The sequence below is a fragment of the Doryrhamphus excisus genome, linkage group LG15 (assembly GCF_037039965.1).
Source record: "Doryrhamphus excisus strain RoL-2023G ecotype Guam linkage group LG15, RoL_Dexc_Guam_v1.1, whole genome shotgun sequence".
NCBI lineage: Eukaryota > Metazoa > Chordata > Actinopteri > Syngnathiformes > Syngnathidae > Doryrhamphus > Doryrhamphus excisus.
The window spans coordinates 1,865,130-1,884,217 of NC_136371.1; the positions used below are offsets into that span (position 1 = coordinate 1,865,130).

Sequence of the window (19,088 nt, forward strand, 5' to 3'; positions counted from 1 at the left end):
CAGACGGGGAAGCAGGAAAGAAGTGCGACGAGCGAGAAGTAGTCGATAGAGCACCAGATTGCATCTCGCTCTCGTATCGTTCGCGCAGATTCAGCAGTTCTGCATCGACTGAATTTTTTTTAGGCTGTGTGAACCACTGCACACACATCAGATCCGGTAACGCATGACAAATTCGCATGTCAGTCGCCGACTGATTTTTTTTTTTTTTTTAGTGCCCTTCCCTTTCCCCCCCCTTTTTTTTTTTTTCCTAACGTTGTGCTTTCTCAAACTTGCCTTAACTCCCTCGACTGGGGGCCAGTAGGCCAGCTTTCCTTGAAACACAGCTTAGAGATGGATGGAAATTATTATGTCTGCTTTATAGTGTTTTTTTTTTTTTTGAGACCTCAAACGTCATTAAAAGTAACCAATCATGGAGTAGATTTGACTCTTTAAGCTGATGTTTTGCAAGGAAAACTTGCACTCCTGTTTGGTTAAAAGCCCACCCTTGTCATTGCCCAGCTATAGTGGGAGTCTCAAAAGAGCCTGACAACGTTTAGACAAATCCCGGGGCAAAAAACGTGCTGTGCAGTGTAGGTGGTAAACAGTATTATAATGTTTGAACGGGGGGGAAAGTTGAGCCTCGTCTTGTACCTGTTCTGACCTATCTGCAGGATTCTCACAGCATTTTATCCAGATTGAATCAAGGTCCCCATCTGTCTGTCTCTACACTGCCACTCCCCCCCCCAACCGCCCTCCTAACTCCATCATATTAAGCCCCTCCCCTTTGCCAAGGTGCTCCATTTGATCAATGTTGGCCATCTCCTTGCCACTTTGTTCAAACATGCCTTCAGCAACACGTTCAGTACCCAGAACCACCTAAAAAAAAAAACTACCTGTGCAGCAAAAAGGGTTCCAGTATATCCATAATATTATTGTTATAGAGATATTATCATCATCATTATTGCTGTTATAATTATGGTCGGTATAATTTGTCATCATTGTTAGCATTATGGAAGCACCAGACTGTTTGTGGAAAGATGAAGAAGAAAAAAAAGTGACATTTTTTTTGTCTGGCTGATGGTGGTCTGATCTCACAGAGGGAGGGGAGGGATGGTTCAGAAAGAGACAAAGATGGCAGTCATGTTTGTACTGGTTGGGAAATGACTTACAGTGCTGAAATAAAATTTATTCTTTTAGTAAAAAAAAAAATAGCCCCTGGATGTAGTGTTTTTCAATGTATTAATATTGGGAAGCTAAGATATCGGTGCTACATCATGTATTTGAAATGTTTTAATAGTAACACTTGAGTCTTATGAAAGAGACAATATTTCCATATTTGTAATACTAGGATACAATGTTTTAGTCATGCAAGTTTTTAAATTATACAGACAGAGCAACAACTCTGCAAAAATATCACTTTCATAAACAATATCTGCATTTTTTTTTTTAAATGTCCATACCTACATTATTTTTGTATAATGCCAGGATGTATCGGCAATGACCAAACTTAATAGCAATGATATTACTCCATATAGATAATGGTAAATATACTGCATGTAGTACTATAGTCTATTTATTCATTCATTCTTTTTCTACTGCTTATCCTCACAAGGGTCACGGGGGTGCTGGAGCCTATCCCAGCTGTCTTCGGGGCGAGAGGCGGGGTACACCCTGGACTGGTGGCCAGCCAATCACAGGGCACATATAGACAAACAACCATTCACACTCACATTCATACCTATGGACAATTTGGAATCTCCAATTAACCTAGCATGTTTTTGGAATGTGGGAGGAAACCGGAGTACCCGGAGAGAACCCATACATGCACGGAGAGAACATGCATGGAAAAGTCAACATAGCAGAAAGTCAAATGCATTAATATTTTTATGCTCTGCTGAATACATGAATGGAGGATTATTCACCGAAATTCATCATTAAACCTTTTTCATGGGGAAAGAAAGGCTGCATGCACTCAATATACAGATAAAAGGTAGTGTCTGAAAAGGTAAGCTAATGTTTTCCAGTTAAAATTTGACTTTTTAGAGTCTGCCTCACCGCACGTCAAAGTACATTTATTCTATTTTATGTTAGAATAATTTCACTTTTATTTATGTATTTCAATTATATTGTGCTCTTATATTTCACTGAAATATACTACCAACTGCACAGTACGGTCCCAAATCAAGAACGGTTAATGCTGTATGTTGATTCCGGTAGACGCTTCAAGTCTCGTTCTCGTCCCCTTAAGATCTCGTGAGATTTCCTCATGTCAGCAACCGCTCAGCCTGCAGTAACCTCAAAAATCTTTCTACGAGAAAGACGACGAAGAAGAGGAGAATCGGAACCAGACGGACTAGGTAAATTCCGAATAGTTTTGTCACCACGGGGAAAAATGAGCGAAGCACGGCCATTAAAAGGTAAAGACAACCGCGTCTCCGTATGCTTCTCGTGGACGGCGGATGTAGAGGCGGTCGGACTGAGAGGTCGAGAACCGCCAATTCCTGCTAGCTAGTCATTACTGTACTGGCTAAATGATTTGTCGTGCCTGTTTGTGGACTTTCTGTTTAAAAGCTAGTTGGTCGCTTAGCATGAGAATGAGCCAGTATTGGTAGGGTCTTTGTTATTTTTGTCATGTATGTTATTACAGCGGCTAACTTAGCCATACAAGGCTCAGATGGTAATCAGGTTAGGCTTTAGCCTCACCTGAGTTAAAAGGAAGGAGACGTTAGCATGAACGTGGATGCTTGCGGTTGTAAGTATAAACATGATTCTGCTCGTCGAGCTACGTTATATCGAGTAAAAGGAAACTAACGCGACATTTTGACAACATTTACAACAATTTTACAATTTAATTCTAATTGTAAATGCATTCTCTTGCTAACAAGTACACATGGCAACCCTGATACTTGACAGCTATCATTAGAAGTGATGGCTATTGCCTTATTATGTGGCATTTTCTCTCTCTTGTTCAAATATTAATACTCATCAGTTGTTTTCTTATTCCCAAGGGACTTGTTTGCTTCTGGTGTCACTCATGAAGCAAATGAAAGCACCCAGAGGATGTCTGCATTGTTTGTGACAAGATGGCTGCCACTCTCCTTCCCATAAAATGACAATGGTGCTGTGGGATGAGGTAGTAGTTTGTATAGTTTTAGGATCATACCGGATCTGGGAGATAACTATACAGCCTACTGTCTTTCTCACGGCAGCCAAACCATCCTCCACATGACAAGAGGCCAGCATCCTGTGTTGGGTTGCCATGGAGACTGGCTGCAGACTTTGATGCTGACATGGCAGCAATGATTACTAATTCCTTCAGCTACTGAGACGTCTCTTGTGAAGCTGTCAATGTCATGTACCGAGATGACTTTTGATGCATTGATGTAGCTGTGCTGTCGTGAGGTAGTAAGTTGTGTTGTTGTTGGGATGTGGGATATTCCATCCCCCTTTTTGGAGATGCAACTATACAGCTCACTGCCTTCTACAATGTCGCAGCTTGATGCCCGCTGCTGCAGCAGCTTTCAATTTTTCTTAGAAAAATGCTGTGTAAATAATGTTATGTGTTATAACCTACTTTACATGCAACACTTTCAGTTGTTTAAAGATTAATATTTTTATACTGGCACAAATAAATGTCCAAAAATGAAAACATAAGCTTAGCTATTTGTTATTGGAGTACACAAGTACATGTTTTAAAAGGAGGGAAAGTGCTTAATATTAGGAGAGGCCGAAATTCAACATTTTATTATCAAAATAACGTAACACAATATCCACTTACACTTAAATATTTTTCTTCCTATACAATTGTGAAATGCCAGTGTTGTTCAAACCGTAGGCTTTGGACAGCATCCATTAGAAGGTCTGTGGCGCATACTCAGGCCATGTGGAATTCCACAACAGATTGTCCTTCTAAGTGTAGAGTGGGGAAACTACCAGTCCACCTTGCCTATGACGGACGTGAGTGAGTATTATGTAACATCGATTCATCCATTTTCTATGCTGCCTATCCTCACTCGGGTTGCGGGTATGCTGAAGCCTATTCCAGGTGTCTTTGGGTGAGAGGCAGGGTATACCCTGGACTGGTTGCCAGCCAATCACAGAGCACATATAGACAAACATTCACACACATACCGATTCGAAACACCAGTCAACCTAACATGGACATACAAAGTCCACACACAGATGCTCAAGCAGAGATTCCAACCTCATGGTCCTCATTGTCTAACAATTTGTGCATGATTATTAATTTTTATAAATTTAGGGAAATATAATGCTTTTACTAATGTTTCATGAAACAAGTGAGTTAGCATAACGCAGTCATATATTTGACAGCAGAGGGACACTCATAGAGTTTAGTATAACTTCATTTAACACAGCTGTCATTTTACATGTTTACATTTTACAAGTGCCTCAAAGTAAGTACAGTACAGAAATGACTGACCAAGTAATCTATCAAGTGAGTCATTACAAGTAGCCCATAGGAAATACTGCAGTATTAATCAGCAATTGACTAAAAAGGACCAAATGTTTAAGTGAGTCAAAGGTCATGCAATAGTACAGTAAGTCCATTTCAGCAAAGACAAGCAGGCGCCGCCAACCAGATGCAAAGGACACATGCAAGGTCGGGCCTTGGGGACAAGATATGCTATGTGCGTAGAAACAAACATCTCATCAGCAGAAGGAACGAGATGTCACCTGTGGTTGTTGACATACAACTGTCATCACAGGATGCTGGAGACATCTTGGATCGTCTGAGACTACTTAAGGGGAACGGAGATATCGGTTGGGAGTGAACACTCACTGGGTCAGGAGCTTGGGGGGGTGGCCAGGTTATGAAAATGTGTACAATTAGCTCTCAGAAGAAAAAGGTTCAATATTGAACTTAAATTTCTTTTAAAATGCTAACCTGAATGTTTCCATAAACATTCCATAATTTTCAAACTTTTATAAAAAAATAAGGCATTTTAAAAATGGTTGCAAACAAGTCATACAAACCTACATTAAAAAGGGAATAAATAAATAAATAATTTTACTTTTACAATCCTATTTGAACTTGAACAGACGCTCCCTCCAGTTCAGAGGACGTAGGGATTTACGTTTGGTGATGCGTCTGTCAAATACAGGATCTTTGGTTGACCGTGACGTCACTTCTGCCTCGAGTCCAACATGGCGAACATTCGGTGTGTCAAGGTGAGGAAAGGAAAACAATAAACCTTTGTAATGCATTGCTGTGCACGTAATCATAGAAAATTTACTTAAAAATTATTGTGTAATATGTTTCCCACAGATAGTTGTCTGTTCTTGTATGTTACAAGTTGTGTAGCCACGAACTGATGTTCGTTGTGCGAGTTGCTAGTGTGCTGGCCATCTTCACGTTATGTTGACACAACCTCTCCTCCGTCCTAGCAAACTAATGAAGGTGTACCCTTCTTTATCTTATCACAGTGGCATTATTTATTAAACTTACTTAGATCGTAAGTTTAGCAGTGGTCAATATGAACACAAATCTGGACTGTGCCTGTCCTACCATTAGATTAATAGTTTTTTTAATCGTGTGCTAACGCCCTCCCCCATGGTGTCCGTCTCTGTGTTATAGGGTATGGTTGGTCTGGTGACAGGTGGGGCTTCAGGTCTGGGACGGGCCACAGTGGAGCGTCTGGTGCAGAGTGGGGCATCTGCTGTGATTCTGGACCTGCCCTCCTCTGATGGACAAAGTCTGGCGGCCAGTATGGGGGACCGATGTGCCTTTGCTCCAGCGGATGTAAGTACAGTGCCTTGCTTAGCAACCAGTAAAGAGACAATTATTGAAAAAAATTACCAGCCGAAATCAAGGTAACACAATAAAAATGTAATACAATGACACCACTAGTCATTTAGTCACGTAATAATAAGTTAGCAAACAAGTAAATGTAAAAAAACACATTTCTGCAATGGAGTTCATGGCGCGATAAGACCACTTCAGACGTCGCTCCACTTGTCCACATAGTTGTACTTTAGCAAGCTGTGTTCTCCTCCAGGTGACATCAGAGGCCGACGTTCAGTCAGCTGTCAACTTGGCGACAGAGAAGTTCGGCAGATTGGACCTGGCGGTGAACTGTGCCGGTATTGCCGTCGCGGTCAAAACCTACAACTTTAAGAAGGATGTCCCTCACAGCTTGGAGGACTTTCAGCGCGTCATCAATGTAAGACGGACAGACGAGTGGGGGTACATGGAGAAGATGTTACTATGACTTTTGACTGCGTCGTGCAGGTGAATATCGCAGGAACCTTCAATGTCATTCGCCTGGCTGTGGGAGCAATGGGCAAAAACGAGGCCGATGCTGATGGGCACAGAGGATGCATCATCAACACCGCCAGCGTGGCAGCCTTTGATGGACAGGTAATTCAAAGTAAACACACAAGGTCCTTATAGGATTTACAGAAAGTGTGCAATTATTATTTAAAAGTAGGCAGGTGCATAAATTTGGGCACCCCAACATAAAAATGACATCAATATTTAGTTGATCCTCCTTTTGAAGAAGAATCTGCCGATACTGACTGGAAATCAACTTGAACAAGACGTCCAGTACCTGCAGTGGCCCCACAGCCCCACAGCATGATGGAACCACCACCAAATGTTACTGTGGGTAGCAAGTGTTTGTCTTGGAATGCTGTGTTCTTCATCCGCCATGCATACCGCATACCTTGTTATGTCCAAATAACTCCATTTTACTTTCATCAGTCCACAGCACCTTATTCCAAAATGAAGCTAGCTTTTGTGTTTTTTTGTGTTCCAGTAATTAGTGTTAAAGGTATTCAAATCAATAAAACAATAAGGGTGCCCAAATGTAGGCACCTGCCTACTTTTGTTTCAATAATTATTGCACACTTTCTGTAAATCCTATCACTGTGTTTGTCTGATATATTGAACTGAAATATAGTCATTTATAAAGGGGAATCTTGAAAATTAACAGGGGTGCCCAAACCTTTTTTTATACCACTGCGTGTAGATAGATATGTATGTCCTATACATGTATATGTCGGCTTCCAATAACGCATGTGCGGATTGGCTGCAGGTTGGACAAGCAGCATATTCAGCTTCGAAAGGTGGCATTGTTGGAATGACCCTTCCCATTGCAAGAGATCTGGCCCCGATGGGGATCAGGGTGATCACCATAGCACCTGGTAAGTTGCATGTCACCCTTTTCATTAGGGTTGGGCGATATGGATCTTAGCATATATCACAGTATTTTTTAGATTAGAAAATTTAAATTCAGTGGAGTCTTGTATAAAAGCCACAAACATGAAGCCATATAATGAAATACACTTGTATTATATATACAATATATATATATATATATATACACTTAAATTGTGTAGCGCATTTATTTATTGGTAAGAAAGTGGCTAACTTTTCTAATGGGATATCAGCCTCTGCATACATTGCTACTACATCTTCAACAAATTAATTTAGTAATGCCTGTGATTGTCATTAAGGAAGATGTAGTCACCCATGTAATTCCAACTGCATATGGAAGATATTTTTATGACACTCTTATTTTCTTTTCGCAGACATGGGGCAAACGGTGCTCTTATACCCATATATATAAAAAATATATATATCACCCAACCCTCCTTTTCATACTCATTGGTGGTACTTATAGTGAAAGTTCCATCATGTATTGATAAGCATGAATGCTGAAGGAAAAAAAACACACAATCCATCTGCTACATTACTTTTAATCCTTCCAGGTCTGTTCTCCACTCCCCTTCTGGCCGGGCTTCCAGAGAAGGTGCGCTCCTTTCTTGCCCGCCAAGTGCCCTTCCCTTCCCGTTTGGGTGACCCAGCTGAGTTTGCCCACCTTGTGACGTCACTAGCAGAGAACCCCATGATAAATGGAGAGGTCATTAGACTTGACGGAGCCATTCGCATGCAACCCTGAGTGTCTGTGTGTTTGTGTGTGTGTGTGTGCGTACAAATGTAATTACATTGTAAAAAAAAGCCGCAAGGTTGAATAAAGGCCACCATATCGTCTCTGAATGGGAATAGATGTGTAAAAATGTTGTGCAGCATTCAGTACATACTGTAGCAGTACTTTTTACTATCCAGTTTTGTAAACAAATGCACATTTAAATAAACCTGTAATACCTGCATTTTGAGTTTTCAAAAGTTTTTGTCTTGAAAGTATCAAAAAACCACACACACACAAATGTATAATAATAAGCATTGTTTTTCAATTTTTAACATTTTTTCTCATTCATAACTGTGGTGTACTTGTTGGTCCAACATTTCAAAAAATGCATAAAAAGGTCATAGTTTTGAATATAAGACTTGCACAACTTGTTTTCTTTAGAGATGGTGGAAAAAATTGAGACAGATGCAAATAAATATTTAATGCCATGAATACAGTTATAAAGTCAAACTAATAAATGCTACAATTAACTCCCGTTTAACGATTGCCTTGAAATAAATCAGCCTGGGAGCTATAATTGGAGACGTGTAACAGGTGCAGTTAGTCTATCCGTCCACACGGTGCCGCTGTGACAAAGTGAGTAAGAGTTTCAGCGCTGAGAAAGAGCAGCGCGTGTTTGATTGGAGGAAGTCATTCATCAACAAAGAAAGATGGCTGAAGTCATAGAGCTGCAGAAACTCAAGGTTGGTAGTCTTACTTGAAATCGATTATTTCACTCCCAATTACCGGCTTTCGCAATGACTGTTTTATTTCAACGATTGTTAGCTTAAATATCCATTAGCAGAGTTGCGACCGGTTGAAGAGTACAAGCGTGGCCGCCGGCTGCTAAGGCTAACAATTAGCGTGTGTTCACGTTGTCACGGTATACCGCTCTTCGCTCGCTCGCTACAGCTATCGCGTCTAAGTTTACATTCACTGAGAAAACCTATACCAACAACTACAAACGACACAATTAAAAATTATAAACTGACGTTTGAAACGCAGGTGACGGCAGTGTGTTTGACGAACTTCGATTTTTACACCCGGAGCCACCATTTTGACATTGTATCTGGAAAATGTTACACGTTCCTATTCAAGTGCTGAATAGCTAAATAGTTTACTTTTCAGTATAACCGTAAGTACAAATACTATGTAAATTGCTATGTTCTCCCATAAACCTCCCATTAACTATGTGTAGTAATGTTACAAATTTTGAAATGTGTTAATTCTGCGTGACTTAACCCACTCACTTATCTACCCCAAATATAAAAGAAGTTAGAGCAGATATTACAGCGGAAAATAGTGCTTTTCGTCACCATTGCTTTAACATTGAGTCAAGACAAAAGCATTCATTCATTTTCTACCGCTTATCCTCTCGAGGGGTGCTGGAGCCTATCCCAAAACATGTTTTTTTTTATAATTAAAAGTCCACGGAAGAAAGCAAAGTGCCATTCGTTTTCTACCCACACTAACCACAATAAAAACACCACATGTAGTATTTCCTGGCAAAAAAAAAACCCCAACTAAATTTGGACAATTCAATTTTAATGACATTTCATCTGCAGATAGATATTAAAGTAAATTAGTATACCATATATTTTGTTGCTTAGCTCTGCTTAAAGCTGTGCTTAATTTTCCAAGCACTAATTGGACTTGATGTGGTCCAACACTATAAATTGAAGATGAAGTTGTAATCTACCTAATAAAAATGTTTATGAATGAAAATACACCTGATGTATATGGAAAAAATAGCATATTAAAGATGTCCACATGGACTCTTCTTACAGTATGCGTGCTCAGTGTCCGTTTTTTTTAATCGCTAAAATATTCCAGGTTTTGTAACATTGCTTGTATGTGTTTCAGCTTGCTGAGTTGAGGCAAGAGTGTGAAGCCAGAGGGCTTGAGACCAAGGGAAACAAGGGCGAGCTCATCGCACGACTGCAGACTTACCTTGAGGAGCAGGGTGAGACTCCATTTTTGTGCATAGTTGAAAACGTTGCATTATTTTTGTGTACGTGTACTCCAAAAACATCTGAATTTGTTAATTTTGTCTAGAATGACACTGCTTTCAGAGGTATTTATTACGTTATTTCATGTGACTTGCATTTTCTCTCCTTTCCGGTGGCGGCTATTCCATCGTGCAACTCTCAGATGAAGATGTGGACGTGGATGATGTGCTGGCAGACGATACAGTGGTAATGTGGTCATCTGTTCACATGTTAAGCCAGTAAACTGGGTTTTTTTTATTTTTATTTTTTTACCGTTGGTGTTTCCATTGTAATTTCAGGACTTTGCTAAGAGCGAGATTGTAGACAATGGCAAAGCTGTCAAGGAATCAGAATCTCCTGTGGCGGAGCTGTGAGTTTGCTCTAATTTATTTTTTTAAATGTCTATCTTTCCTCATGATTGTTTATTTTTCTATATTGTGTATTTTGTACTGCTTAACCGATTCTGTACTCTTGTTGCTGTGCAATGCAAATTTCCCCACTGAGGGACGAATAAAGGCATATCTTATCTTATCTAGAGTACTAATACAATTAATGAAACTGTATCCATATTTTTAAACTGTGTGTAGAATTATCAGCATAAGTTTCTTGTCATCTACGCTGAAAAGAACAGTTCAATTTGACAGTTTTTTTTTTTTTTTGCAATGTTTGTCTTTCAGGCCCGCTGAAAAGAAGATTGTGAAAATAACTCCTCCAGCGACTGCCAATGAAGTATGTGTAACGCTTAGACCAGCAGTTCAATTCATTTCAGTTGTACGTGTATAGCGTCAGTTCACAACAGAATTTATCTCTAGGGATTTTTCACGTGGAGCGCGTTTAGAAGCAAGATCCTCGTATATTAAGGAGAACCAATTGAACCGAGCAAGCGCTTGGCCAGAGAGGCATGGTAATACTAGTTTTAGTTTTAAGTTTAGGGAGGAAATCTTGAATCGAACTCAGGCGTGAGACAGGAAGACAGAGTAAAGGGGGAAGAAAAAGCATAGAGATTGAGTGAAATTTTAGTATGAAAGAATGAAAGTGGATAGTTTGGATTTTTTTTAGACATGAAATTGTATAACATCCTATATCGGTGATGTAGAATGTCGTTCCGGTTAGTTGGTGGGGCCACTGAAGTAAATAATTTGGCTTCTCAAAACAATATGCGTTCAAAAAGTAATTTTTTAGGAGGCAACAATTGCTGACATTTTATTTTTTTATGTCGTAAAGTTGTTGATTTAATCGGTATTGCCTCTACCGGTTGCAGCTTGATTTGTTCTCAAATATATTATACATACTGTATCATGCGCAGCCATAGATTTCTGCCAAAAAGTCAGATTATTATGATAATCCTTTTTCTTTTGAGCAGAGACTGCAGAAAAGAGCTGAACGTTTCAACTTGCCTACATCGACTGATGACAAAAAGGCCCAGCGGGCGGCAAGGTGAGACTTGTCATAGTGAAGTTATTGGCATTTTCCTTTTATTTATCACTGGTTGTTGGGATCAGCCATTTCAGTTAAATATATCATATAGCAGACGAACAAACTGATTGATAAAGAAAAAAAATATTGAAAATGATCAGGGGTGCCCAAACGTTTTCATACCACTGTATATATTGTATGTTTATAGTGGGAGGTAGATCAAACCTCAGTCGCCCACAGGCTGAACAAGTGTGAGAGATGTGTAGCCTATTATTTACATATTCACCGAGATTAAATTCACTATACTTTTGGTAATTTTTTTTTTATCGGCCCTAATGTTGACAATATTACAGTCAAATTAAATATATATTTAAAAAAAAAAAAATCCTACCACAGCAGTTCGCCTCCCATGCAGCCCACCACCACGGCTTCAAAATAAAATTCTAGGTGAAACCCCGATTGTTTGTTTTGTAATTTCAGGTTTGGCTTACCCAACAATGTCTCAAGTCCATCCACAGGTCTGTATAACTGTAGTTGCTATTTTGTTATGTCGTAAAAATACACAACAATTTAATATTTGTTGTTTCTCCTGCACAGGCACCACTGCGACCAGCAAAGCTCCGGTAAGCACACCCACTTATGCTTGTCATCCGACCAGGCTTGTGTGGGACACAGGTCGGACTCGATAGTTAAAGGCAAACGACAGATATCGTCATGTTTCAACGACACCCCCTACAAAAGAGCAACTTTGCACCCACTTCCACTAAATAAAAATAGCGTGGAGCCGGAAAACATAACATAGCAAGATTTATTCTTTCACAAGGTTACCAGTTACGGCAGAATACAACAAACAAGTGCAGTGTGCACGTGAATTGAGCACAGGGAATTGACTGCCTGTTCCTTTTACCTCGCAGGCTAGCGCTTCTTGATGTAATTCCCAATCCGTAGAGCCACGGGTTGCAGATTTCTGTATTGGACTTTTTTTTTTTTTTTTTTTCAAGATTGGTGGCCAATCTTGTTTCAATTTTACAGAATGTGCTTGTCAGCTGATCAAATGTCCACAAATGATTTAGCTAAACATCCTAAGGCTAACAGTGGGTGTTTTGGAAAGCACATTGAGCAATGTGAAAACTTGCAAGTCAGTACAACTAATAGGGGTCAAACTTTGGCATTTGTAGAGGCGTTAGCTTACATAAACAAACAATTGTGTGGAAAAAAATAAGGACACTTCATGTACTTAATTGGAATTGACGTGGACTTGAAGATTCTTGTGGTTTTTTTCCGCAGTTAAATGTTGATCAGCTGAAGAAGAGGGCGGAACGATTTGGCATGAACGTCTCATCCGTTTCGCAAAAGGTGACTGTGTGCCATGTTTGGCGAAGTTGGAATATTTCTTTTTTTACTAAAGTGATGTTTCCTGTTTGCCAGATGGAAGAGGACGAGAAGCTGAAAAAAAGGAAGGAGCGGTTTGGGATCTTGACAGGCGGCGGGACAGCTGGCTCAGCAGACGTAGAGGTAGATTTTATTCTCTTTTGGACTCGCTCACAATTGTGGTTGTTTGTATCTGATTGAATTTAATTTTTTTTCTCCACAGGCAAAGAAAGTGAAGCGTGCTGCACGATTTGGAATAGCGTGACCTGTGTGTAGGTTTTTGTTGTTTTTGGGCTACATTTTTTTTTTTTTAACTAGTTCTTTCACCGAGATTCTAAATGCTTGCAACTGTCACTGGAGGTGACCTTGGTAATCAAAGGTACAGTTAAATACAAATGTTTGGTTGAGTTAGTCTATATTCATAGGAAATATTGAAAAATTTATTTGAAGTGATTTAGTTTCCTGTCTGCTTATGTCATCATTTTTTTCTTCAAGCATGTTCACTGCTTTTTATCTTCATATTTCACAATTGTTAGACATGTTTGGTCATTTTTAAACGTCTTTTGCGATTGGTCTATTTTTCCACACACACATTCATGATATATCTTGCACAAATCTAAACATATGTCCAAGTGAGATGCTAATTCTTTACATTGGTCGTTACGTCTCTACCAATTGACTACTTTTTTGGCTGATCAAATTTGCGTATTTAGGCTTTGTGTCAAATGCACTTGGAGTATAACGTTGGAAATGTATTACTTAATTATGCCGGAAAAAAAACCCCTCCCATTGTGCATTATAGTCAATATCACCTGAGGAAAATCTTGGCCGGGGAAGTTGAAACTGTGTAATACTGTATATTACAGACCGAAGCATCTAAACAAGAAGTTTTCATTTTGTTTCCTGAAATATTATCAGCTGATTGAAGGGTAAATGTTTCCAGATAACCCATTAAAAGGATATAGCTTGCTTATGTTTTGATTGATTGTATTGAATTGTACTTTTGATGCCTGTAACTGTTTGGGTCACCGCTTCAGTTGTTTATAAATAAGAACTTTCCAATTTTGTGATATCGACTCTGTTTCAATTCCATATCAGGGGTATTTGTGGGCATTTTTTTAGTTGTTACACAATTTAATGTGTCCATCAATTCTCATCGCATATTTTTTTTTTTGCCTGGTAATTAAAACAGTATAAAAAGTGTCATTTGAAGTGAGAAAGAAAATGCCAGTACTTGTTATCTATAGCACTTTCAGACTATTCGGATCATTTCCAGTCAATGAAAGTAAAGACCCAAGTCATTAGTCAAACCAATAACATGTGCATGAAGGTCTGGCAAAAGGATTTCAACAAAGGAAACTCAGAATTTGGTCATGTCCATTAACTCAGCCTGCTGGCAGTTATAGATTGCAAAGTATTGCTAGCCAAACCTGAAAAAAATATTCCCTGGAAAAAACTGCTGTATTTCTATAGAACGGTTGTTATCTAAATCGGAAATGTACCTTGTTTAATTTAAAAGATATTGTGGCTGTGAGCAGAGGTGGATAAAATCCCTTACTGTATACACACGATCCAATTTTCCCATAAACATTGAACAACACACAACAAAAAATAAACATTGAACAACACACATTATCACGGTAGCTTATGTTAGGACGTTTTAGTGACACCTACTGGTGAGTAAGAAAAGTATCCCCTACTTCCTTGGTGTGTCGTCATTTCCTGTGACGCGCTGAAATTTTAAACTATCCTCCTCCTCAGTGATGGCGGCTTCGCTTCGCACTCTCCCTGCAAGCTGTAATAACAAATGGTACTACACTCGGCAACAGATCGACAACAACCCATCTCGGCGAGCTGGACTCGATCCGGACAAGGAGCTTTCGTACAGACAACAGGCGGCCAACCTGCTGCAGGACATGGGACAGCGGCTCAATGTGTATCTTTTGTCGTGGCCCAGCTAGCGGCTCTGCTAGCCGTGTTAGCTACGTTAGCCGTATTTGCTTGTTGGCGACCAAAGTTAAGCTTATTCTTGTCCGGGGCAGCCGTTACTCGTTGATGGGTAGTTTAATTGAAATACCCTCGTTAAATGTTGCCATGTTCAAAACACATTTTGGTTGTTTTAGTGTTTTCCGGGGCTTGGCGTGGATATCCGAGAGCGGCGTATTTGGATAAACCAAAGCCGTGCGGGCCTGTATTGTGGCAGGCCTTCGGGACGTTAGCATTAGCTTCAGCGCTAAATAAAAACGTGTATATCTCCCTGTTGCAAGTAGTATTGTACGTTGAGCATATTATTCAGAGTATTTAGCCTACCTTAAATTGCAGTTTCCAGCTAACTCGACGACTAGTAACGTGATCGCACTCGTCGCAATGCAGGAATGTAACATAACATAAAGCTGATTTCATACAAACTTGTTCAGTGTTTATATACTATTAACTAGAGGTTAGGAGTATTTCAGGAGGAACCTAAACTGTACCATTGTATAACCTTTACAGGTAAGCTTAATTTAAGATCAAATTGTGAATGCATTTTTGTATTAAGTATTATATTTCATAGCTCAAGTCTTGTCATTTGCCTGAACAACTCCTCCATTAGGTCCCAGCTTACAATTAACACGGCCATTGTGTACATGCATCGTTTCTACATGGTCCAGTCCTTCACCAGATTTCACAGAAATGTGAGTACTTCTTTACTTACTGTGTGGATTCAAAACGTAACCCCATTTGAACTGAGTTATTATTATTATTATTTTTTTACTCTCAGGTCATTGCTCCAGCAGCTCTTTTCCTTGCCGCAAAGGTGGAGGAGCAGCCCCGAAAGCTGGAACATGTTATTAAGGTGGCCCATGCCTGTCTCAACCCACAGGAACCCTCACCTGACGTCCGCAGTGATGTAAGTATTATGGCTTTGGGTTCCTTTTGATTGCCGTTAGCTCCTCTGTTTACTCAATGGGGTAAAACCGAGGTTTTACATTGTCATCGGCTATTTTATTCACAAGCAGCAAATGTCAAAAATGATGCAACGGCAGCATTCTGCTGTTCTGTTGCTCTTGCATCAGTTCCCCTTTTTGAGCAATTTTGTGCGTACCTCAAATTTATTTTGAGGCTAAAGTGGACTTAAATGAAGGTGTTTGGTCATCTGGGGTTAAGATAAGATATAACATGAGAGCTATTTTTTAGAGTTCTCAGCATTAATTCCCTATTTGGGAGCGTTTGTCAGCACAAGACTGAAAGCCGGACGGAAGGAAGTCGAGACGAACTCAAGAAATCCTGTTGCACATGACCAGAATCAAAACTGCATGAACCAGTGGTGTTGTTTAGCAACGGATACAGGCCTCTCAGTGAGTAATGTGCCTGTCCTCTCAACCTCAGGCCTACCTGCAACAAGCCCAAGACCTGGTCATTCTTGAGAGCATAATACTCCAGACCTTGGGTAAGTTGGGGAGGAAAGACGTGGGGGGGCCCTTGATTTCCCCTCCCTGTGATTCTGACGAAGTAACCTGTGTTTACTTTTGTTCAACAGAAACTTTTGCATGCAGCTTATAACGCTGCACAGTCACACTCGTGTGTCACTTTCAGCTCTGTGGCCGCCGAGGCCTCACAATCTCTGCTCTCCGTTCGTGTTGTCATTTGAGGAAATCTGTTTGAGGACGCGATGAATCTCTGCATTTTTTTCTTATGTCTGCATAAGCCCCTCCTCCAAGTGTTCAATCCGCGGAAATGTGTCGAACGGAAACCAAAATTAATGTTAAACTGAGTCTTGACACACCATTTTATGTTCTTCACAACAAACTTTCAATCTTTTCATTTAGGAAATAATTTTTTACCGGCAGACCCCCCCGTGAAGTAAAATGAACTCTCTTGTTTGGGATGACACAGGACGCATACCATTACCGTCGAATTGGAGCGCGCCTTTATATCAACTTTTAACTGCTGCTTATCATTAATTATTATTATTATTATTTTTTGTCTTTGCAGCGTTCGAAATCACCATCGACCATCCGCATACCCACGTGGTCAAGTGCACCCAGCTGGTTAGAGGTGAGCATGAAAAGGCATCAAAGTCTCGGCGGTGTTAAAAGTGTCTCAGATTTTAAGTGTGCTTCTCCATTCTCTTGTTGTTTCAGCAAGTAAGGATCTTGCTCAGACATCTTACTTCATGGCAACCAACAGGTATATGCTCACTTTACTTGCTGTGTATTATTCCGCACATTTTCTGCAAATACTTGAAACTCAATATACTGAATGTCTGCTGTTTTTTTTTTTCCTTCTTCTCTCGCCCCCGTTTCTATTTTGGTGTTCTTCCCGGGATGTACGCTGCCACATAGTCTCCACTTGACCACATTCTGCCTGCAGTACAGTCCGCCGGTCGTGGCTTGTGTGTGCATCCATCTTGCCTGCAAGTGGTCCAACTGGGAGATTCCCGTTTCTACGGATGGCAAACACTGGTGGGAATATGTTGACCCCACAGTTACACTCAAGCTTCTGGACGGTATGTACTCCGAAGCGCCTCGTAGCCGAGTCGAGTGAGGAAAGGGTTGGTCAAATGTCGCACACCGCTGACGTTGTTGTTGTTGTTCACATTCCTGCAATCAATGAATTCAGAGCTTACACACGAGTTCCTGCAGATCCTGGAGAAAACACCCAGCCGATTAAAACGCATCCGCAACTGGAAGGTACAGTTTGTTTCCACTGTGACTTGAGCACAAGTGAATCGGTCTTTAATGAGCATATTATTTTTGTTGACTCACTTATTGGTTCTCAGGCTGGAGGTCAGACACCAAAAACCAAGCCAAAAGTCCAGGAGGAGGGCGACCAGAGGGACACCATGATGAACATGATCTCCATGGCCTCTTCAGAGAGCACCGTGGCAGGCCTGCTCAGCCTCTCGGCGCCGCCCTCCACGTCGTCTTCGTCTTCAACGGCTGACAAGGAGAGGACGCCTGGCAGCGCTCAGACCTGGAGTGGTAAGAGCCAGGCGGGGCCTGAGCAGCAGGCCAACCATGAAGTCCACACCCCCGCTAAGGTGTCCTTAAGCGAGTACCGTGCCAAGAATGCGGATGTGCTGGCCGCACAGAAGAGGAAGCTGGAGAACATGGAGGCCAGCGTGAAGAGGGAGTACGCCAACGCCGCACAGGCTCTCATTGGTCAGCAGCAGAGGAAGGAGAAACAGCAGCATCATCATCAGCAGTCCAGTTCGTCTTCCTCCGACCTGTCCAACCCGTCACCCATTATTCTGAAAATCCCCCTGGAGAAGGAGAGACACGATAGAAGTTCTTTGAAAATGAAGTTCCCTCTTGCCGGCGGAGGCAGCAGTGGGCACGGTGGCAGAGGACAGGACCAGGACATCAAAGTGCGTATTCGTATGCCCGAGAAGCAAAGGGGGGGTTCGGGCGAGGAGGGCAAGAGCAGGGACAAGCACAGGGAGAGGTCAAATCATCACCACCACTCCTCCTCCTCCTCGAGGAGCGCGTCGCTTTCCTCCTCACACAAACACTCAAGTTCCGGTGGTGCATTAGGAAGCGGCAAAAAAGTCCCAAATGACTCGTCTCGAACAAGCTCCTCATCTTCCTCTGCGTCTCGCAAGAGGATACACCCCCAAGACCCCTCTGCGGGATCTCACCCCGCCTCTAAAGTCAGCAAGTCTTCTCGCAATCCCTACCAGCTACCGTCCCTGTCTTCCTCCTCTGGCCAAACACTGACGTCTGACATCCTCCCTGCCCTCGGCCTCCCCCACCACCAAGGGAGCTATTCACACCCCAAAGGTGAAAAGACGGACACCAACGGACACGGGGCGACGGGGGGCTCCCAGTCCAACGAGTACCAGGACACTTTTGAAATGTTAAACTCTCTTCTGAGCGCGCAGGGGGTCCAGCCATCCCAGCCGTCCATGTTTGACTACAGATCCCAGTACGGGGACTACAGGTACTCTGGCGGATCCAGAGGGGGCAATGCCAGACCCCCACCCCTGCCTTCAGACCCCCCTCCACCTCTTCCGCCATTACCCAAATGACTTTTTTTTTTTTTTTTAATGTCTGTCGCTGTCTGTTACATAAAGTATTGTATGATTTTAGATATTTTATAGGCGTTAAGAGCTGATGCAACTTTTAAAGGATTTTATTTTTACTGATCACTCGAGGCTTGAAAAGCTGAAGCTTGAACACGTGAGGGGAAACGAACGTTCACATAAAGGTCTGGATTCCATTTTGGCTGCAATGAAATTAATTTAGATTACGCAACATGTTTCCCTTTGACTGTGTTTGACACATTTTTAGTTGGCACTTTTATAGTGTTATTTATTGATTTTTGTTCACAAAAATTTAATTGTTTTTTTTCCCAACAATTAACTGTTTAGACGGCTTTGAGAGTCCATCTCCAAAACATTTTTTTTTCTTTCTTCGAGCAG

General features: G+C 41.2%; 3 protein-coding genes and 1 long non-coding RNA gene across 6 annotated transcripts; all 4 read left to right on the top strand.

Moving 5' to 3' along the window:
- Nucleotides 1-2,204: 2,204 nt before the first annotated feature.
- LOC144901770 (uncharacterized) lies at nt 2,205-4,075 on the top strand. Its single transcript, XR_013629854.1, has 3 exons — nt 2,205-2,336; nt 2,988-3,112; nt 3,189-4,075. It is a non-coding gene; the product is annotated as an uncharacterized LOC144901770 (long non-coding RNA).
- A 748-nt stretch (nt 4,076-4,823) lies between these two features.
- hsd17b10 (hydroxysteroid (17-beta) dehydrogenase 10) lies at nt 4,824-8,112 on the top strand. Its single transcript, XM_058051469.2, has 6 exons — nt 4,824-5,169; nt 5,576-5,740; nt 5,997-6,161; nt 6,230-6,358; nt 7,035-7,143; nt 7,711-8,112. The coding sequence occupies exons 1-6, from the start codon at nt 5,146-5,148 to the stop codon at nt 7,899-7,901; spliced, it is 783 nt and encodes a 260-aa protein (XP_057907452.2). The 5' UTR covers nt 4,824-5,145; the 3' UTR covers nt 7,902-8,112.
- Nucleotides 8,113-8,478: 366 nt separating this feature from the next.
- sarnp (SAP domain containing ribonucleoprotein) lies at nt 8,479-13,655 on the top strand. Its single transcript, XM_058051464.2, has 11 exons — nt 8,479-8,614; nt 9,774-9,873; nt 10,062-10,105; nt 10,198-10,268; nt 10,576-10,627; nt 11,262-11,335; nt 11,795-11,832; nt 11,912-11,937; nt 12,602-12,670; nt 12,743-12,829; nt 12,909-13,655. The coding sequence occupies exons 1-11, from the start codon at nt 8,582-8,584 to the stop codon at nt 12,948-12,950; spliced, it is 636 nt and encodes a 211-aa protein (XP_057907447.2). The 5' UTR covers nt 8,479-8,581; the 3' UTR covers nt 12,951-13,655.
- Nucleotides 13,656-14,408: 753 nt separating this feature from the next.
- On the top strand, nt 14,409-19,014 carry ccnt1 (cyclin T1). Of its 3 annotated transcripts, none has more exons than XM_058050659.2 (9): nt 14,409-14,621; nt 15,279-15,360; nt 15,447-15,575; nt 16,055-16,115; nt 16,661-16,723; nt 16,810-16,855; nt 17,011-17,174; nt 17,288-17,358; nt 17,448-19,014. In XM_058050659.2, the coding sequence occupies exons 1-9, from the start codon at nt 14,449-14,451 to the stop codon at nt 18,693-18,695; spliced, it is 2,037 nt and encodes a 678-aa protein (XP_057906642.2). In that variant the 5' UTR covers nt 14,409-14,448; the 3' UTR covers nt 18,696-19,014. The 3 variants fall into 3 exon arrangements, with proteins under 3 accessions (XP_057906642.2, XP_057906639.2, XP_057906641.2); XM_058050656.2 differs by having other exon boundaries at nt 16,661-16,722; nt 16,800-16,855; XM_058050658.2 differs by having other exon boundaries at nt 16,661-16,722; nt 16,803-16,855.
- Nucleotides 19,015-19,088: the final 74 nt, after the last annotated feature.